Source organism: Dasypus novemcinctus, chromosome 11 (genome assembly GCF_030445035.2).
Source record: "Dasypus novemcinctus isolate mDasNov1 chromosome 11, mDasNov1.1.hap2, whole genome shotgun sequence".
Taxonomy (NCBI): domain Eukaryota; kingdom Metazoa; phylum Chordata; class Mammalia; order Cingulata; family Dasypodidae; genus Dasypus; species Dasypus novemcinctus.
The window spans coordinates 19,562,130-19,583,321 of NC_080683.1; the positions used below are offsets into that span (position 1 = coordinate 19,562,130).

At 40.0% G+C, this 21,192-nt stretch overlaps 1 protein-coding gene across 1 annotated transcript in view; it reads right to left on the minus strand.

Moving 5' to 3' along the window:
* TNFRSF21 (TNF receptor superfamily member 21) overlaps positions 1-21,192 on the minus strand; it is a 72,744-nt gene that overhangs the window by 48,713 nt on the left and 2,839 nt on the right. The window contains exon 2 of the mRNA XM_004452797.4: positions 1,134-1,782. Within this exon, the coding sequence (XP_004452854.1) occupies positions 1,134-1,782 (649 nt within the window). The remainder of the gene's footprint in view (positions 1-1,133; positions 1,783-21,192) is intronic.

Sequence of the window (21,192 nt, forward strand, 5' to 3'; positions counted from 1 at the left end):
CAAGGTGGTGGCTAAAATAAGGCAGAACTTTCTTAACATCCTCTATTAATAGATAAACAAGATTTGGACTGGCTGCCTAATGCACTACTTGCAGAATAGCTTCCACAAGCAGTCTTCCTTAAGAAGAGCGAGAACTACGGATTTTGAGTCCTGAGAGAGAGGACCTGGCTGTATCAGCCCCTTTGAAAACCTGGTGAGGTCATTTGAGCTCTCTGGACCTGTTTCTTCTTAAAAACGGAGGCTGGGGAGCAGATGCAGCTCAAGTGGATGAGCGACTGCTTTCCATATATGAGGTCCCAGGTTCAAACCTGGATACTTTCAAAAAACAAAACAAACAAACAAAAATGGAGGCTGTAAGGCTTTTCTTGCAGGGTTAACATGAAGAACAAATGTAATCACTCATGAGAGTTCCCAACAACTCAAGTTGGTTAGCTCATGAAAATTAAAGTCAATCAAAAAGGATTTTTGAAATATGAAAATAAAGGCTAAATTTCTATATTACAGCTGAAGGTTCAAAATGAATTCTGAGGAAAACTGGGATATTTAATAAAAGTTAAAATCATTGGAAAAAATAGTTATTATTTTTCAGATGTGAATGCTATTTACCTTCAATTTCATGCAAATTTACTTGTTTTCTGAAACTTCTAACATTCCTGCCCAATCTTTTCATCCCTCCCTTCCAGATTTAATGGCATTTTCTCCTCTTCTCCCTCCTTTCCTTCTGGCTATGTCCACTCGGGACAGACTCCATGTCAAATGTTTTTTAGCTGGAAGGAACATTAAAGATCTAATTCACTCATTTATTTAACAAGATTGAAACTGACGCCTGCCACGGTTAAGTGACTTACACAAGGTCACACTCTGTTCCTGTTTCTCTTGCTTCTTTCTAGCTCAGCGTAACCTAGTTTTTGGATATTTGATCTCCCCTAACAGAAAACTTCTGGGTCTAGATGTTTCTAAAAGATCTAAAGAAGCAAGATTTAATTGGCAACAAAACGGAGGCCCCCTTTTCAAAGGATGACCTTGGACTTAACGCAAAATGGAGAAAACTTCCTTGGTACCAAAGCTCATCGCTGATACCACTACTGGGCTCAAAACCATCCTCAAATAAATAATTCTTAGGATTAAGTTACCTTTGGGAACATAAGTGGAGGAAGGGACTTCCTGGGATTCCGTGTGCTTAGGGTGTGAAAAGATGGCTGTGCCAGGGGAAGGTGGGGTCGTGCTCAAGGACAGGGGTGTGCCACAGACGTTGTCTGCCTCCTTGGTCCCCGGCTTGATCACCTTCAGGTTCTGACTCTGACAGTCTGTGTGAGCTTTACATTTCATCACACGAGAAGGCACATCAGAGAAGGTACCCCGAGCACACTGCTTACACCGCACATCCTCAGTCTCTGTCCCCTTCTTCCGCACACCCCAACCCACAGGACACACTGTGTGGGGGGCACAGGTGGCGTTAAACTGGAACATGCCAGGTGGGCAAGTGCATTCTCGGTCAGTCAAGGCAGCACAAGGTAATTTCTCAACCATTGGCCAAGGGCACGGCTGACTGCAGTCATGGCATCTCTCTATGCCATTCTCATGTCTGGTAAAGGTCCCCGCGGGGCAGCGGGTGCAGACGCGCAGGCTTGTGTTGGTACAGTGCTCAGACACATAGGTCCCTGCCGGACACTTGTCACAGGTTAGCACCTGGCCAGTGACACGATCGACGTGGCGATAGGTGCCGATGAGATTCGGGACCTTCTGCTCTGGCTGAGCAGTGGTGGTACTAATGAAGCCGAGCTGAAAGAAATAGAGAGGGAGGGGAAGAACAAAAACCAAAGAAGGTATTATGTGGGAGCAGAGAAGAAAACACTCCCAACACTACCTTCTTCTTTTATATTTAAAGGTCTAACCAGTACTGCATCCTCTTGACATTTCTGCTGCAACCCAATAGAAAGATTCCATTCTCACACTGGACCTACTACCTGCGAATCTTTGGGTTAGTTGCCTGACCTTTGCATCAGCTTTCTTTTTTCCCCATCTGTCCAAATAAACTTGACAATACCTCTCAAATTTTTATGAAAATCAATTGAGCATATGCTTGTGAAAGTGCTTTGTAGCTAGTACTAAAAATGATACATTGATGCTAAAATCCTAACACAAAAAGAAAACTTGCTGAATATTTGTCTTCCTTTCCACAACCCAAAAGTTAAACTGCTTCTTCTTGATACCAGGACAAAGCAATTGAGACCCAGGATGGCATATGCTCAAGTTGCTATTTCCATAGCACCAGATAACCTAGCTGGGGTTAACCCATTGACATGTGCTATTTTCAGAGGTTCTGTCTATGAGATGCTAAACTGCTTTTGGTTTTTTTTGTTTGTTTTTTGCAAAGCAGAGGTAGGTCCTCGGCATTCTAGAAAATGGACTTTAAACAAGAGTTGATGGTTTTTGGTTCACACCCTGTTTGTTTAGCTCTGAAGGTCGTGATCATTGGAGCATGTACCTGCAGCCACCCAGCAGCCCAAGCACAATGCTGGGCCCAGCAAGAGGGATGCGAGAGGCATTTTGATTTAGTCAATTAAACAAAATTTCACACAAGCTTCCAGAATGAAGACTTGAGGGAAAGGAAATTCTATTTGTGCTGCTAAATCCTGACATCCATCTGGGAAGGAAAAAAAAAAGGTTCAAGGATCCATAGTAAAAGAGAGCTCTTCTGCATTAATGAAGAGTGAGAGGTTCCAACCAAAAAAATAAAAAAGCTTTTACTATCCTCTATGAAATGGAGAAATTTTATGAGTCAAGAAAATAATGGCCACCTCAAACTAGAAGCTGCCCGAGAGGTCAAATTCCTTCTAAATTACCCACTGTACTCATAAGTCATAGAATAAAGCAGGAACTTTTCAAAGTGATCAGAGTTCCTGTCTTTTTAGGCACCTTGAAACTTAACCCAAGATTTGATTCCCCCAAAAAGTTCAAATACATGAACCAAAAGTATCTTCCATTAAGCCCCCACACCTTAGATCCCAGAGCTGCCACAGGTTACATGATAATACTGAAAACAAATTTTCAGTTTATAAGAATATTTCACCTTTTTAAAAAAAGAATCTCATGCAATGATGATAAATTCCTTTTCACTTCTGGCTTTACCTTACCCTTCCTTGCTCCTTCTATCTGCAAGTTAAATCCAGCCATCCTTTTTGAGCCCCTTTTCTGGGGAGCCCAAGTTCCCTTTGGCAAGGACAAGATTAGACCGAATCTCCCCAGTGCTAAAGACCCTCCCAAAAGGCTGCAAATGCATCTGCTCTGTACTTCTGCAAGTTCTTTGTTGTCTGGTTTCTAAGTACAAAAGCAGTCTTAGATAGCTGCAGTGTTCTAGAAGTCTGAAAAGACGCATAAGGAACCCAAATAAGAGGTTATGATACTGGTGCAGATTAAATGAAAGCCAAGAACTGAATCTGCCATCTGGCCAGGGAGCAGCAGTTGGGGACAAACATGGCTCTGAAGTGCTGAGTGACCTAAGTCTGCCTCCCTACCTGTGCTGGGACTCTGGGCAATCAGCCAGACAAACACCCAGGAAGCCGGCTCTGCCTAACCAGCACAGGCAGAGGAGGATAGCCAGGGGGGTGGGGGCTGAGGCTTCCTACAGCTTCATTTATTTCCCCAGGGCACACACTTGTAAATACTAAGGCAGCCACACTAGGGATGGTAGGTTCTGCATCAGGTTCCCAATTCCTGTTTTACCAGAGGTCCCCAAACAGTACATGGATCCCGCCTCCAAGCCCCATGCCAACCACATTCTTCACCACTCTTTCAGTGGATTTTTCAGCTCTTCATTTTGAAAAAAGGATAAAGTTTCTAGTTACAGCAAAGCGTAAGGCTGTTTAAACTGCATCATACTGGGTAGCCCACTTTAGACAACGTGGCCCTAAAAATGGACCTTTAAATTGCCAAACATTATAGGAGACAGTTCCAGCTCCCACAAACAGAACCACCGATGTCTCTTCAGTCTTGCCTCAGGATAGTCAAGGGAAGGCTGACCACTAGAAATGTGATTTGTACAGAAACTGGACACTGCATTCATTTGACAAATTTATTGGAGACCTACTCTGCACCATGGGCTGAGGCTAGAACTTTGAAAACCCTTTTCCAGCCCATATGGAGTTAAGCACTAAGGGAAAATGGACAAAAACAACTAATTACACTAATAATTATTTAATTAGATTTGAGGTTGCTGAGAACAAAATACAGTCCTGTGGGAGAGGGTGAACCAGCACTTCATAGCTCAGGGACATTAGCAGAATGTTTTAGAGTAGCTCTGAAAGACAGAGAAGTAGAAGTTAATTTGGGGCAGGGGTACAGGGTGGGGCAGGAGGGTACAGGGTTTGGGGGGAGATTAAACATAGGGAACCCCAGCACAAAAGCTTGAAGAAGAAGGAAGTCCAGCTCAGGAACTAAAAAGCTTATGTGGCTCAAACTCAAGATACAGCAGAGTGGCCCTAGTTGAACCTGGAGAGGCTCTGGATATGATCTTAATATTAAATGCAATGAGAAGCCACTATATGTTTATATGGTGGATGGGAGAAAGGATATAATCAGATTAGTGAATTTTAAAAGTTATCTGGAACTTACAGGAAGATGAAGGATTAGAGAAGCAGAGGGATCACTTCTCTCCTAGAAAAAATAGCTAGTGACTATCTGGAAGGTTGTTCTGGAGCTCAGAACACCTGGGGAAGGTGAAACACCACCAGAAGTGAGAGGAGTAAAGAAAAGGAATCTCAACTGGTTGAAAAATTCTGTGACAAAGCTGCAAAAGCAGCAATGGGTGCCCTTCCCCCCATCTACAGAGCAAACAGCAGTCTACAGACTGCAGGGGCTGTGGACTAAAGGAGTTGCAGGGGTCCTCTTCCCCAAGGAAAGGGGAAAGGGAGGGACACAGTCAACAGCAAATTCAGATTGGCCAGCAATCCTAGTCTGCTGCATTGGAGAGATTGCACACTTCCAGGCGACATTGTTTGCACTGAGAGCCAGCAAGAAACTAAGGATAATTTGCCTTCTCAAACACCCTCCTTACTGCTCTGGGCTAGTTGCTGAAGAGGCAGAGGAAAGAAGGGTATGGCCGGCCAAAGGTGGAGAACAGCTTCTGAGAAAGTTTGTTTGTGAGACTTGGCCAGCCCAGAAGACATTGCTTCTGCACAGCCCACCAGACTAAAGAGTTACTCTAAATGAATCCTCCCCTCCCACCACCCCCAGCACTTGGGGTCTGAGTTGAGAGGTCTGCCAAAGAGTGCCATCTGTTGGTCAGACCAAAAAAAGTGTACAAAAGAGGAAAAATAATAATAAATAAAAGCAAACTGTTACCTTTATTGCCACCTTCTCCAAGGTCCTTAGAAACTGGCCTGCACCTCATTACTGGGTCCTTAGCCCTGCTTTGAGCTGTTAAACAGGGGACATCCTAAATATCTAGAACAAGTTGAACCAAGAGTCAAAGAACAATGGTAGCACACAGCTACTTAATAGTAAATCCCTAGGCAAGAGAAAGAAAATGAACACTACTGGAATAAACAGCATCAGAACCAGATGCCTAGACATCAGCAAAAAATTACAAGCCATACAAGAAAAAAGAAGCTATTACTTGGGCAAATGAACAAATAAAAGCTCCAGATGGGACACGAAGCGTGAAACAGCTACTCAGTGAGGTTCATACAAATCTCTTAAATCATATCATAGAGTTGAAGAACAACATAGCTAAAGAAATAAAAGACATTAAGAAGACATTCAGTTACCACAAAGAAAAATTTGAAATCTTGGATAGAAAAATAACAGCTTATGGGAATAAAGGCACAATAAATGAGATTGAAAATACAAGAGATGCATAAAACTGCAGATTTGAAATCATGGAAGAAAGAATCAGCCATGTAGAGGAAAGAACTGAAATTAAAGAGAAAAAAGAATGAAAAAAATTGAGCAGGGGTTCAGGGAGTTGAATGATCACACAAAGCACACCAACATAAATGTTATGGGAGTTCCAAAAGAAGACAAGAAGGAAAACAGGGCATAAAGAGTATTTGAGGAAATAATGACCAACATTTTCCCAACTGTCATGAAAGACATGATTATACATGTCCAAGAAGTACAACATATGCCAATTAGAATAAATTCAAATAGACGTACCCCAAAACACATAATATGCAGAATGCTTAAGATAAAGAGAAAATTCTAAAAGCAGCAAGGGAAAAGCAAAACATTACATGCAAGGAATGTCCAATAAGATGTAGTGCAGATTTTTTCTTCGGCGAGAAGGCAGTGGTATGATATAATTATGGTACTGAAAAAGAAAACCTGCCAGTCAAGAATTCTTTATCTAGCAAATCTGTCCTTCAAAAATGATGGCAAGCTTAAAATAGTCACAGATGAACAGAAACTAAGAGAGTTTGTGAACAAGAATCCAGCTCTGCAGGAAATACCAAAGAGAGTTCTGCAACCAGAAAAGAATAGAAAAGAGAGAGAAGCTTGGAGGAGACTATAGAAGTGAAGATTATCAGAAAGAGTAACCAAAAAGGTAAAAAGACAGACAAAAAATAAAATATGACATATGAAAGCCAAAGGATAAAACAGTTGAAGTAATGCCTTTACAGTAATAACATTGAATGTTAATGGATTAAACTCTCCAATTAAAAGACATAGGCTAACAGAATGGATTAAAAAAAACATGAGCCATCCATATGCTGACTGCATGAGACTTACCTTAGATCCAAGGATGCAAACAGACTGAAAGTAAAAGTAGGAAAAAGATATTTCATTCAAATAGTATCCAAAAGAGAGTAAGAATAGCTATACTGGTGTCAGGCAAAACAGACTTTAAATGCAAAAAAGTGATAAGAGAGGCAGGAGGCCATTATGTATTAAGAAAAGGGACAATCCACTAGGAAAAAGTAACAGCCATAACTACCTGTGCATCAAACCAAGGTGCCCCAAAATACATGAAGTAAACTCCTGGAAAACTGAAAGGAGAAATAGATGTCTCTGCAATAATAGTTGGAGTTTTCAACATGCCATTCCCATCAATAGATAGAACTGGACAGAAGATCAACAAGGAAACAGAGAACTTGCACAATTATGATAAACGAGCTGGACCTGACAGACATTTACTGAACATTGTACCCTAAGTCAGCAGGTTATACATTCTTCTCCAGTGCTCATGGATCTTTCTCCAGGATAGACCACATTTTGGGCCACTTTATAGCATTAATAAATTCAAGAAGACTTATATAAAGCACCTCCTCTGATCATAATGAAATAAGCTGGAATAGCAGAAAAGAGGAAATTTTGCAAATATATGGAGACCAAGCAACCCACTCTTAAACAATCAGTGGGTAAAGAAGAAACTGGAAGTGAAATTAGTAGATATCTCAAGACAAGTGAAAAGGAGAACACATTTCAAAACTTATGGGATACAGCAAAGGCAGTGCTGAAAGGGAAATGTATAGTCCTAAAAATGCTTATATTAAAACAGGAGAAAGAACTAAAATCAAAGAACTAAATGAACTGGAGAAACTAGAAAAAGAACAGCAAAGCAAGCCAAAAGAAAGAAATAAAGATTAGAGCAGAAATAAATGGCAGAGAACAACAAAAAGTAGAAAAAAATCTACAAAACCAAATGATGGTTCTTTGAGAAAATAAAATCAACAAACACTTATCAAAAAAATGAAAGACGATGCAAATTTAAAAAATCAGAAATGAAAGAGGGTACCTTACAACTGACCCCACAGAAATAAAAATGATCATAAGAGGACATTATGAGAAACTGTATACCAACAAATAAGACAACCTAGATGAAATGGACAAATTCCTAGAAATGCACAACCTACAATGACTCTTCAAGAAATACAACAATCTAGACAAACCAATCACAAGCAAAGAGATTGAATCAGTCATCAAAAATCTTCCAACAAAGAAAAGTCCAGGACCAGATAGCCTCACAGGTGAATTCAACCAAACATTTTAAGAACATATAATACGAATGCTGTTCAAACTCTTTCAAAAAATTGAAAAGAAGGGAAAATTACCCAACACATTTTATTAAGCCAGCATCACCCAAATATCGAAGCCAGATAAAGATACTACAAGAAAGGATATTACAGACCAATCTCTCTAATGAACACAGATGCAAAAATTCTTGACAAAATACATGCAAAGAGAATCCAACAGCATATAAAAACAATTATACATCACAATCAAGTGGGTTTTATTCCTGGTATGCAAGGATGGTTCAACATAAGAAAATCAACTAATGTAATATACCACATTACCAGGTCAAAGGGAAAAAAAACCACATGATCATCTCAATAGATGAAGAAAAGGCATTTGAAAAAATTCAGTACCCTTTCTTGATAAAAACAAAAAAAAGCTTCAAAAGATAGGTATAGAAGGAAAGCTCCTCAGTGTATATCAAAATCCCACAGCCAACATCATACTCAATGGGAAGAAGCTGAAGCCTTTCCCTCTAAGATCAGGAACAAGACAAGGATGCCTACTATCACAACTGTTACTCAACATTTTGCTAGAAGTTCTAGCTAGAGCAATTAGGCAAGACCAAAGAACTAAAAGGTATCTGAACTGGAAAAGAGGAAGTAAAACTCTCACTATTCTCAGATGACATGAAACTATATTTAGAAAATCCTGAGACACCTATAACAAAGCTATTTGAGCTAATAAGTGAGTTCAGGAAAGGCAGGATACAAGGAAAACATGCAAAAATCAGTAGTATTTCTATACATTAGTAAGGAGCAAGCTGAGGAAATCAAGAAAAAAATTCCATTTACAGTAGCAATGAAAAGACTCAACTACCTAGGAATTACTTTTAACCAGGAATGTAAAGGATCTGTATTCAGAAAACTATAAAACACCAATAAAAGAAATCAAAGAAGACAGAAACAAATGGAAGGACATCCTGTGTTCATAGGTTGAAGACTAAATATCATGAAGATGTCAGTTCTGCCCAAAATGATTAATAAATTCAATGCAATGCCAATCAAAATTCCAACAGAAATAGAAAAGTCAATTACCAAATTTATTTGGAAGGGAAAGGAGTCCCAAATAACCAAAAACATTCTAAAAAAGAAGAGTGAAGTTGGATGACTAATCCAACTGGTCTGGAAGTGTACTATAAAGCTACAGTGGTCAAAACAGCATGGTACTGGCATAAAGATAGACACACTGATCAAGAGAATCAAATTGAGAGTTCAGAAATAGAACCTTACCTCCACGGTCAAGTGATTTTTTCCAAGTCCACTTTTCTGGGCCAGAACAGTCCCTTCAATAAACAGTATGGGGAGAACTGGATATCCATAATCATAAGAATGAAAAAGGACCCCTATCTCATTCTCTATACAAGAGTCAACTCAAAATGGATCAAAGACCTAAATATAAAAGCCAGGACCATAAAACTACTGGAAGAAAATGTAGGGATTTATAGAGAGATACAGATGGAACCTGAGAAAAGTTGTTTTCCTAGGGCCTATTGATCAAAGACTCATGATGTAAAACTAGGTCTTTTCCCACTAGCCTAGTGGCATCCCTCTGTTTTCTAAGAAAATTTAAAACACTGAAAAATCCTTCTGAAAGACAATTCTGGAGATGAAATAATGGGTAGTGGGAGGAGGTGGCTCAAGTTCAAATGCATTTAATGATTACTCCATTATAATGTAAAAACAAATTTAAATGATACCTAAAGCTAATGCTAAGGAAAACTCATGAAGCAGAAAACATATTCAATGAAAAAAGCACAAGAGAGGGAGCCAGAGAACCTGTGGCTGGTCTTTCCCAATCAAGACCCTCAATCCTCTCGCTTGTGTAGAGATCACCAAAGCCTTGGGCCTCAAAGGCAACACAATTACGTGGGAAGCTTTTTTAGGAATGCACACCCCCAGATCCACCACCTGAGGCCTTTGTGGGTCTGTAACGGGGCCAGGAATTGGTTTTGTTGTAGCCTTGGTTTATTTTGTTCTTAAGTTCTCAGAGTGATTTGATGCTCAACCAGTCTCGGACCCCCTGTACTCAGCCACCACCCTCTCCATGGTTCTAATAGCCTCTAATTTCATGAGAAACATTCTGAAGACAGCCCAGTCCAACTTTCAGAGCTCCGGCTCCCTCCACCTCTTACCGAAACTGACACCTTTTATTGTTTAACCTGGTTCTTTTTTCATTAATGTTTTCATAACAAAAATCCCACCCATCCCCAGAAAGACTCAGGATCAGTTTTGGTGTGTCTCTTTCCAGACCTTTTTCTGCGCATATATATATATACATACTTTGAGTTGGTGGTTTCAGTTTTTTTCCGCTTTATTTTATATATGTAGTGGGGACAGGTCACATAAATTGTTCTGTAATTTGCTTCTGTTTCTCTCCTAATTCTGAATCACTGAATTTTTTTCCACGTCAGAACAGAGACTACCTCATTCCTTATAAGAGTCAAGCTTTCTTCCACACCCTGGGTATGCCTTAATTTAAAGATCCTTCCTCCTGAGGACATGGAAGTTGTCTCCTTGTCCATATGTCATTGTGTGCATGCATTTTTTCATATTTGATATTCTCTTATTTCCTTAGCCCCTTTCCCTCAGTTTCTCTCTTCTTTCTTTCGATCCTAAACATCAGATAAAACCATGTTGCTCTCAGTCTTTTGAAAACTGCTTTTTCCTCATTTGAAATCTTTCACTCCAACTCCTACTATTATGCATCTACTATACATATATATTTCCCGTTAAGGAGAGGATGAGACCTGGAGAAGAAAGAACACTTCTGCAAAGATTTAAAGAACAAAAGACTTGTGTTCCTGTCAAGGCTTTGCATTAAGATCCTGCTGCTTCACCTAGTTGGACCTCATTTTACTCACCTGTAAAACGAACAGGTCAACTCAAACCTTCTAGGAGTCTGCATTTGTTTATGCCAAGTTCCACCTTCTCTGCAAAGTGTTTTTAAGCTCTTCCCAGACAACCAGATTCCAAGCAGATGAGCTGAATTCCTCACCACATTTCCTGTTTCTGTTCTTCATTTTGGTACCTAATTACATATTGTAATGTTTACTGATGGTCTTATGTCTACATTTATCTTCTCCTAATGATTATAAGCAGCTTAAGGCCAGGGACAACCTCATAGACTGCATTTCCTTCCTTGCTCAACCACCTCAACAATGAAGATCATGGAAATAAGCAAAACATCCTCTGAGCTGGGGGGCAGCAAACTAAATTCCATACACCGCATCTTCCAATTTATTGGAACACAATCATTAATCTGTTTGGCATGTCTTCCCCTCTGAACCACAAGCTTCATGAGGACAAGGATGGGTCTTTTTTATCTACGGATGCTATGCAAGCCCTCAAGGACAGTATCTGACTCACAGTATACTTGAGAAGTATTTATTGATTAAATGAATGGATTTGCCAACCATAAATAATTAAAAGCAGCACATTAAAGTATGGTGGTGGAGGAGGTTGCTGAAGATTAGCATGCATATAAAAGCAAGTGTGGAAACCAATCCAATGTCCACATAGAAGAGGTGGCATTGGATTGGGAAAAGTGGATATGGTGGACGATGGGTATGGGGAAAGGCAGGAAGAGATGAGAGGTGGAGGCGTCTTTGGGACATGGAGCTGCCCTGGATGATGCCTCAGAGGTAATCACCGGACATTGTAAATCCTCACAGGGCCCACTGGATGGAATGGAGGAGAGTATGGGCCATGATGTGGACCATTGTCTATGAGGTGCAGAGGTGCCCAAAGATGTACTTACCAAATCCAATGGATGTGTCATGATGATGGGAACGAGTGTTGTTGGGGGGGGGGGGGGAGAGGGGGGGTGGAGGGGTGGGGTTGAATGGGACCTCACATATATATATATATTTTTAATGTAATATTATTACAAAATCAATAAAAAAAAAAAAAAAAGAAAAAAGCAAGTGTGGAGAAAATCCCAAAAGCATCCACAAGTAGCCATATTAACTCAAGAAATAAAGCTGATTTTCTATGGGAACCCTTCAGGGTAGGAGCAAAGAGTTCATTTTGCCTCCAAAGACTCAGAGAGCTGCACTCCATTTAAACCGTACCCTAACTGGCTTACTAGAATTATGCTCAGCTTGGTGCATCAGATGACAAGCAAATATCCTCAAGAGTTTAAACCAATCCCTTTCTTTTTTTCTCTTAAAGAGTACACTAACTTGGTGCTTAGAATTAAAAGCAGTATGAAAAGATGATTATTCAGAAATTATCTATGGCCCATTCTAGTTTAAATGTCAGCTTTTTGGAAAATTTCACCTACTCAGAACAATTATCTTACCAATAATAATGGGAAAATAAGACAAATATCCGTGAACCATTCTAAATTGTACAAGGTATAGGAGCCTGTATATATTTATTGAGTATTAAAAGGTGAAACACAGGACAAAGCATATTTCAAAAGAAGGAAGACCATCAGGTGTAAAGACTTCCAGGGTCTCAGCACTCCCCCTGAGGACTGCCACCATCCCCGCCCTGTTGTCATTTCTGCTCTAGGGCAGAGAGATGAACCTAACGGAAGACAAGAAGCTCTGGATGTGCTAATACACACCAGAATGTTGGTACCTATTTACATTTAAATAATTGTTCCAGGGGAGCAGATGTAGCTCAGTGGTCCAGCACCTGCTTCCCATGTACGAGCTCTGGGGTTTAATCCCTAGTACCTCTTAAAAGAAAGAAAAATTAAAAAATAAATACTCCATGACCTCATCCTTCAAACAAACAAAAGAAATCCCTTGCAGTTTACAATTAGAACATATTTATGTCACTTATTCCCTATTAAATTCAAATCATTTCATAATGGATGTGCAGGGAGATGGTCTGTGAGTTTCCTGTAGCAATTTTTTGGGTAATGTATAGAAGTAATTTTTTAAGAGGAAACTCAGTATTGTGGAAATGACAACAAAGATAAGCAACCAAGTTGTTCCTGAGATAGTGACTCTAAAACATGCTAACATATGATCAAAAGGTGAAAAGCCAGGCAGATCTGGGCACTTCTAGAATTTATTTTGAGTATCATATTAAATTGGTAATATTAAAGCACTGGCTGCTTGGAATTTTCTAGGTTTGAGGGCAGAAAATAAATGCATTATGATGAAAATTTCAAGGATAAAATATCTAGAGATCAGACAGAACTGTTATGATTACATTAAATAAATTTGGTCAGCTCTTGCATTTCCTACTATCCTCTCTGATTTAAAAAAACAAAACAAAACAAAACAAAACAAAAATCCTCTGTTGCTCAGGCAAAAGGAGAGACTGTTTCTAAAGATGGTGATTATAGAGAATGCCAAAGCTAGAAAGGCTGACTAGAGGACTGGAAAGAGACAAGCTTGGGGGACACCAGGAAAAGGAAAAAGAGGTGAGACTAACCTAGATCCACCTTCCTGGAACCTGAGAGGCAGAAGAGTATATGTTAGGCATTCAGCCCTTGGACCACAGAACCTTCCACCACAAGGGGTATTTCTTCAGGCTACGACCCTCTCCCACATGGCGAAGCCAAGGGCAAGGCACCATGTATTAAGCTACAAAGTTGTAAATAAGCTGGCATTATATATAAGATACTGGGATAGGCATAGGAGGAACAGTCCTCTGTGCCTACCACTAAGGATTTACAGAAGAGCATCTAAACCAAGGCAAAACCAACAACACCTGCCAGTGCAGCAGCAGCTCTAGTATGAAAATATAGGAATACTTATTTTAGCCTGGAGTGTGCCAAGCAGGCCCTGCTCCACCAGGTACTAGCTGGGTGACTTTGGGCTCAACTTCTGTGTCTCGGTTTCCTCATTCATACAATGGAAATAATAAAAATATCTACCTCTCATCAAATTGTTTTGACCATTAGTTAGTAATACAGGTGAAGCAGGAAGAATATGTCTGATACATGGTAAATGCTTCATAAATGTTAGTTATTTTAACTATCACTCCTTCCACTCATCATCTTATGAATTGAGCTTAATTCCTTTGGAATTAGAAAAATTTTTTAAATTTCCCAATTAAAATGCAAAAATGCAATTACTAAGAAGTGTATCAAAGACATCAGATTCTAAAAAGCTGTAACCCTGAAAAATACCCAAATGGACTTTAGAGCATACTACAAAACCAAAACATAAATACAAACCACATGGTACTGAATTAAAAGAGAAAAAAGAATCAATTGGCATTTTCAAAAAGATTTAAAATTAAAAAGCTCAGTATATAGAAATGAGAAAACACAAGAGAGGAAAAAGGATGTATTATCAGAAAATATACTCTGGAGCAGAATTTAAATAAGGATTTTCCAGAGTGAGTTTTCCTGATCTAATCCCACAAGAGGTTAGAATCCATGGCCTAAAAGAGGGGTGGGCAAATTCTGGGCAACTGGCCACCAGTTTTTGTACAGACCGCAGTCTAAGAATATTTTTTACATTTGTAAGTGGTTGGGAAAAAAACCAAAAGAAGAATAATATTTTAGGGCATAAGAAAATGATAAGAAATTCAAATATAAAGTTTTATAAGAGCATTCAAGCCACTCTTTAATTATTACCTAGCCCTGCTTTCACATTACAAGGAAGAGTTGAGTAGTTTCAACTTTGGTATGACCCACAAAGCCAAAAACATTTACTATCTGGCTCTTTACAGATAAAGTTTATGTCTTCAAGATCAAAAAGTTTAGAAATTGCTTCTGATTACTGTCCACTCTAGGAGAGAGAGACTTATTAGCTCATTGAGGTCTTGTAGGAAGACTGCAGAAAATTGAGACTTTCTTGAGCCTAACACTTCCCAAACTGACCTGACCATACAATCCTTTACACAAGCAATATATATGCACACCCAGCAGAACACGAGACACTAAACTCCAGAATCATCAAGAACTCAACATTTTAAAACATTTAAAATTCAAAATCAGAACAGTTTATTTATTCCATCTGTAAAGAGAGATAAATTTCTGACTATTAAAGCAAAATGAGCAAAAACGAAAGAAAGTCAGATACAAGAAAAAATGAGTGTAATATATAAACCTAAATTTCTGTACTATTAAATATATTAAAAGTAGAATGTGAAAATATATGCCATACACAGCTAAAACTTGTAACCTAAAATGTATAAAGAAACACTGATATAAAGGACTATATGAGTTAATCACCATGTGGGTAAATTTATTCTATCCCTAGCAACTACTGAAATGAAAATTTCCACAACCAGTGACCCATGTATATCTATACTAAAACAACATAAATAAATTGAAATGATAAACCCCAAAGCTGGCAGGCTTGTGAGATAGAAGACACATTTATAGGTTGCTGGTGGCACTCTAAATTAATTCAGTCTTTCTGAAGGCAATCTGGCAATATGCGGCAAAAACCATAAAACTGCTCATTCATTTCCTTTGACCTGGCAATGCCACTTTGGGGAATACACCTCAGGGAAACAGCCCAAAAGAAAAGAGAGTAATCAGTTTGTACAGAGACAACTTCATCAGTGCAATGGGAGGACAATGACAACAGGACATGCATTCAACAACAGAAGGACGGCTCAACAATATTGCCAACCAGACAAGATGCGGTTATTAAAAATGGCAAGCTGGAGGCCTGAGCTGACAGGAATCACAAGCACCATAAACTTACTAAGTATAAATCCAAACTTTTGATTCCCCAGTCCCACCCACCCTTTTGCAGCGCTCCCCCTTAAAGCAATCAGATCCCCATGGAGTGCTCAAGCTAGTCAGCCTTGATCACACCCTTCCTTAAACCCACCCCTACCCCCTCCTATCTCACAATGCGTAATCTCTCAGATCTGTCTAGAAATCCCCGTCTTCACTGCCACCACCCGGAACTGATCATCTGGCCCCTGAAATACTGCAAAAGATTCCAACTGACCTCCTGTCCTTCTCTAACTCATTCTCCACACAGCGGCCAGAGTGATTTTTAGAAAAATCTAATTCAGGCCATAGTCTAGCTTCACACTGCACTCTGAGTGATATCCTGATATCTTCACACTTCAGAAGGTCTTGTATGATCTGACTCCCGCCTGCCTCTTCAACCTCAAGCCATGCTCCCTTTCTCCGCAGCTCATGGAGCACCAACCCCAATGGCCTTCTCTCCATTGTCTATGCAGGCGATTTCGTACCTCTGGGCCATTCCACATGCTGTTCCTTCCTACTAGTATGTGCTTCCTTCTGCTCTTTGAATGGCCAATCCTTCTTGAATGTCACCCTGGTCTCACTTTCCTCGTAGACTATGAACTCCAGTAGGCAGGAACCACGAACAGTCTTTCACAACCATATACCCCAAATCTGGCAATGCCTGACACTTAGCAGATGCTCCATAAATATATGTTAAATGAATGAAAACCATAAAAATATCTATACAAAGAAGAGAACACAATCAAGTACACACACATTTGTTTTAACTATACATAAATGTCTCTTTACCATCCAAGAAAATGTTTGAATTGAGAAGACACAGAGAGAATTCCATATCCACTAGGTTCTTCTAGTCTGCCAATTTGCATAAGTTTAAAAGGTTCTTTCTTAATAACTCAGATACCCTTCATTTGTAGCTCAAAGTATTGAGATGTAGCTCAAGCTGCAACTACTCTCTAACTTGCCTAGAATGAATGAACTGTTAGTTTAGAGCAAGATCCCCCTGGAATTCATTCAACTACCATTTAATGCTTAACTACTACGTGTCAGGGCATTGAGCCAGAAACAATGATGAATAGCCCATTGTCCGTTGTCTTTGAAAAGCTAAAATAGAATAACAACATTGGTTCTTGAGCATTCCAAACCAGGACACACAAACCTTGTCCATTTTGCTCTAATCCTGGTTGACCTGACCTGGCCATTCATATGATGGTCTTGCCCCAAAAGGTCTTTGGGAAACAAGAATTTCCATCTCTTTTCCAGGACCAATGATCAAACAATTTCCTCTCACTCTTCACGTTTCTATTTTCTACTAAGTCTCTACAATCTATCGCTGGTAAATGAAAAGATGCTTAAAAGTTTGCTTAAGGGGATGCTACAAGGAAGTGTAATAAAACACACACAAACACGTCACCCATGGGACCACTCAAATCATGAGTTCAACAAGTTTCTGAGAGACCTGAAATGAAAAGTTAACAAGGGAAATACAATTACAGTTGGTGCAAGCCCATGCATTCATCCTATGCAAATCATTAGGTTGACAGCATAGAAAACCCTAAAGCTCTTCAAATTCTTAAGAAACGTAAGTTGAAACTACATTGCTGAGTAGGACCCATGTCACATTATTACTCACTAAGCAAATATTTTTCAAAATGACCCAAGTAGCAGGAAAGCAAAGCACCCATTCCCTATTTATAACATTTCAATTTGTAGGAGTATCTTTCCATCTTAACCATGGCACCATTGCCCGTCAGCATCACACCATAGAAAACTGCTTGCCAATGACTCCACACCCACCCCTTTCAGCCCACATACACAGGTTGCTCTTTTTCATAACCGGTCATTTCGGCTCAACTTCCTAGCACCATCCTGGAGCAGAAATGTTCATTGGTTGGAAGAAGAACACGCAACTCTGATAAACGTATTGCCTTAACAGAAAACAAAATTCTGGTAAATTAAGGTTACCCATCCCCTACCCACAAGTTGGCAGGAAGCAGTGTGTATGAAGTCACACTGACCTAGATTTGGATCCTTTCTTTAGCAGTTGCCAGTTGCAGGACTGTGACCATAACCTGTTTAAAGCTCAGGGGCTTGTAAGATTCACATTTGTAGAAGGTATTCCACACAATGCCAGAGGTTAAGCACTCAATAAGTAGGGGGCTAGTAATGCCAATATCAATGATTAATATTAATGGCCACTTTCTTATTCGTCCCTTCTGGGCTCTTGGTGCTGTAGCACTACTGAATCCTAGCATGCCCAGATTCACTCCTCCCCTCTCTCCTGTATCCACTAAGCTCATGTTCTTTTTCCTCAGATAGAGACTTGCAAATGATTCCAAGGGACAGAGCCACCAAGCAGTTTTGGTGGCAGACGGTTAAATGAAGCAAACTGAAAATGATACAGATGATAAAATGAGCCTTGCTAAAATAATGAACTTACCATAACCCCCCTTTTGTGTTTTTCAGTTTGGAACAAAGCCTCAGACACAATTTTTATAAATATTTAAAATTAAATATTCTAATGAGAACATGCAGCAATATATACATAGCTCAGGGCCCTGATACCCTACCCCCTTATACAGGCTGCCCAGCCCTGAGATGCCCCTGAGATTCCTCTGAGTATGACCTTCCCACCCCTGTAAATCTCTGTTGCCTCCAAGACCAGGGCACTAAAGTGTGAAAAAAATCTAGATAGCCCCCAAACCAGGGAGAGCCATTCCTGATGACTTTAGCATCCTCAAGAAGAGAGGGGTCATTTACTGCTTTAAATCAACAGCTGAAGTGTCAGTGAGCCCCATCCGCCTCACATCCCTGAGGCCTGCACTCACCCACAGGTGGCTCTGGGGTTATATAACTCTATTCAATGTCCTCTCCTCTTGGATTCAGGTTAGAAATGGGAGGCAGTAGGAAAGCCAGGTGGCAGTATTCAAGCCAATTTAAGATTCCTGTTTATTTTTTGGTATTTGACAAATACAAACACTAGGGCAAGGCCAGTATTTATTCATGGTCTCGCCCCTGTTTCTGAAGAATTAAAGTTCAGCAGCTGCTGTTGCAGCAGCAGAAAAAAGAAAAAAAAAAAAATCCAACCTCCTTCTAATGCTAATTGGGGTTTCCACTTTGGGGACCCAGCAGGCTCTGATTAAGGCTTCAGTTTTCATTCTCTTAAACAGATACAAATACATCTAAAAGTCCAGACTTGAGTCTGATACAAATGGTCATCAGACACATGCCCAAAAGTCTAGGCTTCTCTTGTCACAAAAGAGAAGCACCTCAGTTTGCCAGGAAGTTGCTGGTGACCTGGTGTCACTGGAATCTGCCAGGCCTGCTTGGGGGAAGAGAGCCAACTGGGCATTATTAGTGCTTATTGGGAAACCAGCATTGCCGATAATGCATCTGACCATTTCCCATCACTTAAAAAAGAAGAAAATAAATAATAAAGGTTGCTTGAGCCAATTCTAGCATATAAATTAAAATCCACCATTCAAATGTGAATTTACAGTGTAGATTTACAGTGTAAAAGGTACAAACTGCCTGCTTGAGCTAGCCAGTAGCCCACACCTACCGGCCTCTGTCCACTAAGGGCATACCTGGAGATAAAGACCTTCTGGAAACTATCCTGGAGCACATGGTACTGTGCTTACCATATCCAGCATGACCGACTGTGTCCAAATGTAGCCAGACTAAAACACAACCCAGCCAGTTAGAGGGTCTGGGTTCAGCCTCTTTTTCTCTCAAATTAAGGTAGTATGAATGCCATTACAAAGAGCTTTCTTCTGCTTCTTTGGTTTGCTTGTACAGTTTATTGACCCTGGATGTTGGTCGGCTTGTTTTGGATTGGACTTGAGGCAGACTCGACCATAAACCTTTAAAAACAGTTCAGACAAGAAAGTCTGACCCCATTCTATCCAGTCCGACTGGAGGGATGGGCAGCTCCCAAGGTCAGTCAGAGTCCTGAAGTCCCTAGAGGTTCTACTTTTCCCAGGCTCCTCCTCAGGTCACTTTCCCTCCTGAGGTCTGATGTGTGCTCTTCTGAGATTTATAAGTGTTTCCTTCCTCTGACTTTCAGACTAACAGCCAAACTTATTTCAAATGCTTTAAAGATATTAACATAAATCACTTTTTGCATCTTACTCTGTGTATAGTACATTCTTCCACTGAGTCCATCTAAGCAAATAAAACCCCTCCCAGCATTACTGATCGCAGTGTATATTTTAAACATCATTTAAATTATATGTTGGGGACAAGATCCATATCCTAATTCATCCCTGGTTCCCATAGCCTAGGACAGTGCCTGACTCAGAGAGGGTCCTCAGTGTAGGTGTACATGAAAAACAAGCCACTTCTCAAATTTGGCCTGCTTTCACTCAACCAAAAAAGTGCAGGAATGTTAGCTCAGTTGAGTTTTTCGCTGCATTCCAGCTTTCACTCTCTAAGGTTGTGGAGTTAAGGTAAAAAGAAAGGAGACAATCTATCAAATACAGTAACATCAGCTCTAATTCAAAATTCTACTTGAACTTGCCACCAATTCCTGACATGATTCAGGACAACAGCCTCACTGGACCACCTCACGCAAGCCTAGTCAAATAGCAAAAATACTAGGATATAAACTTCAATAAGAGAAGGTCGAAGTTGGCAGTAAGCTGGCTGTCCAGTCTCAAATGCAATGACAAATATTTGGTACTTTTTAGGCAAGCATGCAGCTGGGCTGGCTCTTACAGCAAATGCCCTCTATGTAGATTTCAAAACATGCAGAATAGCAGTTTCAAAACTGCAGACCTCATTCCTTATCAATGACTGTTCTTTTCCCTTCTGATTACCTAACATTATATCTGTCCAGTCAAAACAAGCTCCCTGAGGGCAAGAGGCATCTGACTGTTACGACACATTGGGCAAGTCATTCCAGGGCATTCCATAACACTGGCACAACCCTCAAGGTCTCATTTATCTTGTCTCCAGACTTTTGGTCTGGAACATATAAAATTTTGTCTTTCAGTTTGGGTTCTACTTTTCTAGTATCATGCAGATGCCTCAACTTATCAGAAATAGAAGTGCAAGAGGCAAGATCACTTCCTTTCAAAGATACTCATGTAATTCTCATTTACGTTCTGCAACATGTCAAATCTCCAGTCTCAACTTTCCCCCAGTGAGTCTATTCTGTAGTTAAAATTGCATCATCTAGCAAGTTGGACTTGTGTAACAGACAGCAGGGAACAGGAGGATAAAAGAGCATGAGTTGGGGAATCAGGCAGTTCTGGGTCCCTGCCCCAGTGTCATCACTTACTAGTTGTGTGGCCCAGGATAAACCACTGAAGTTCTTTAGGCTCCTTCTTTCTCATTGGTAAAATGGAGCTAATACCACCTGCTTGACAAAAATGTTGGGACTAAATGATATACTGTATATGAAATATCTAGCATGTAGCAATTTATATATTATATATTATTATATCTATTAGTGTTTTGTAAAAACTTGTATTAAGTTCTCCTTCATGCAGCTAGCCTATCATGACCAAAAAAAGTGCCAGACAAATAACAATA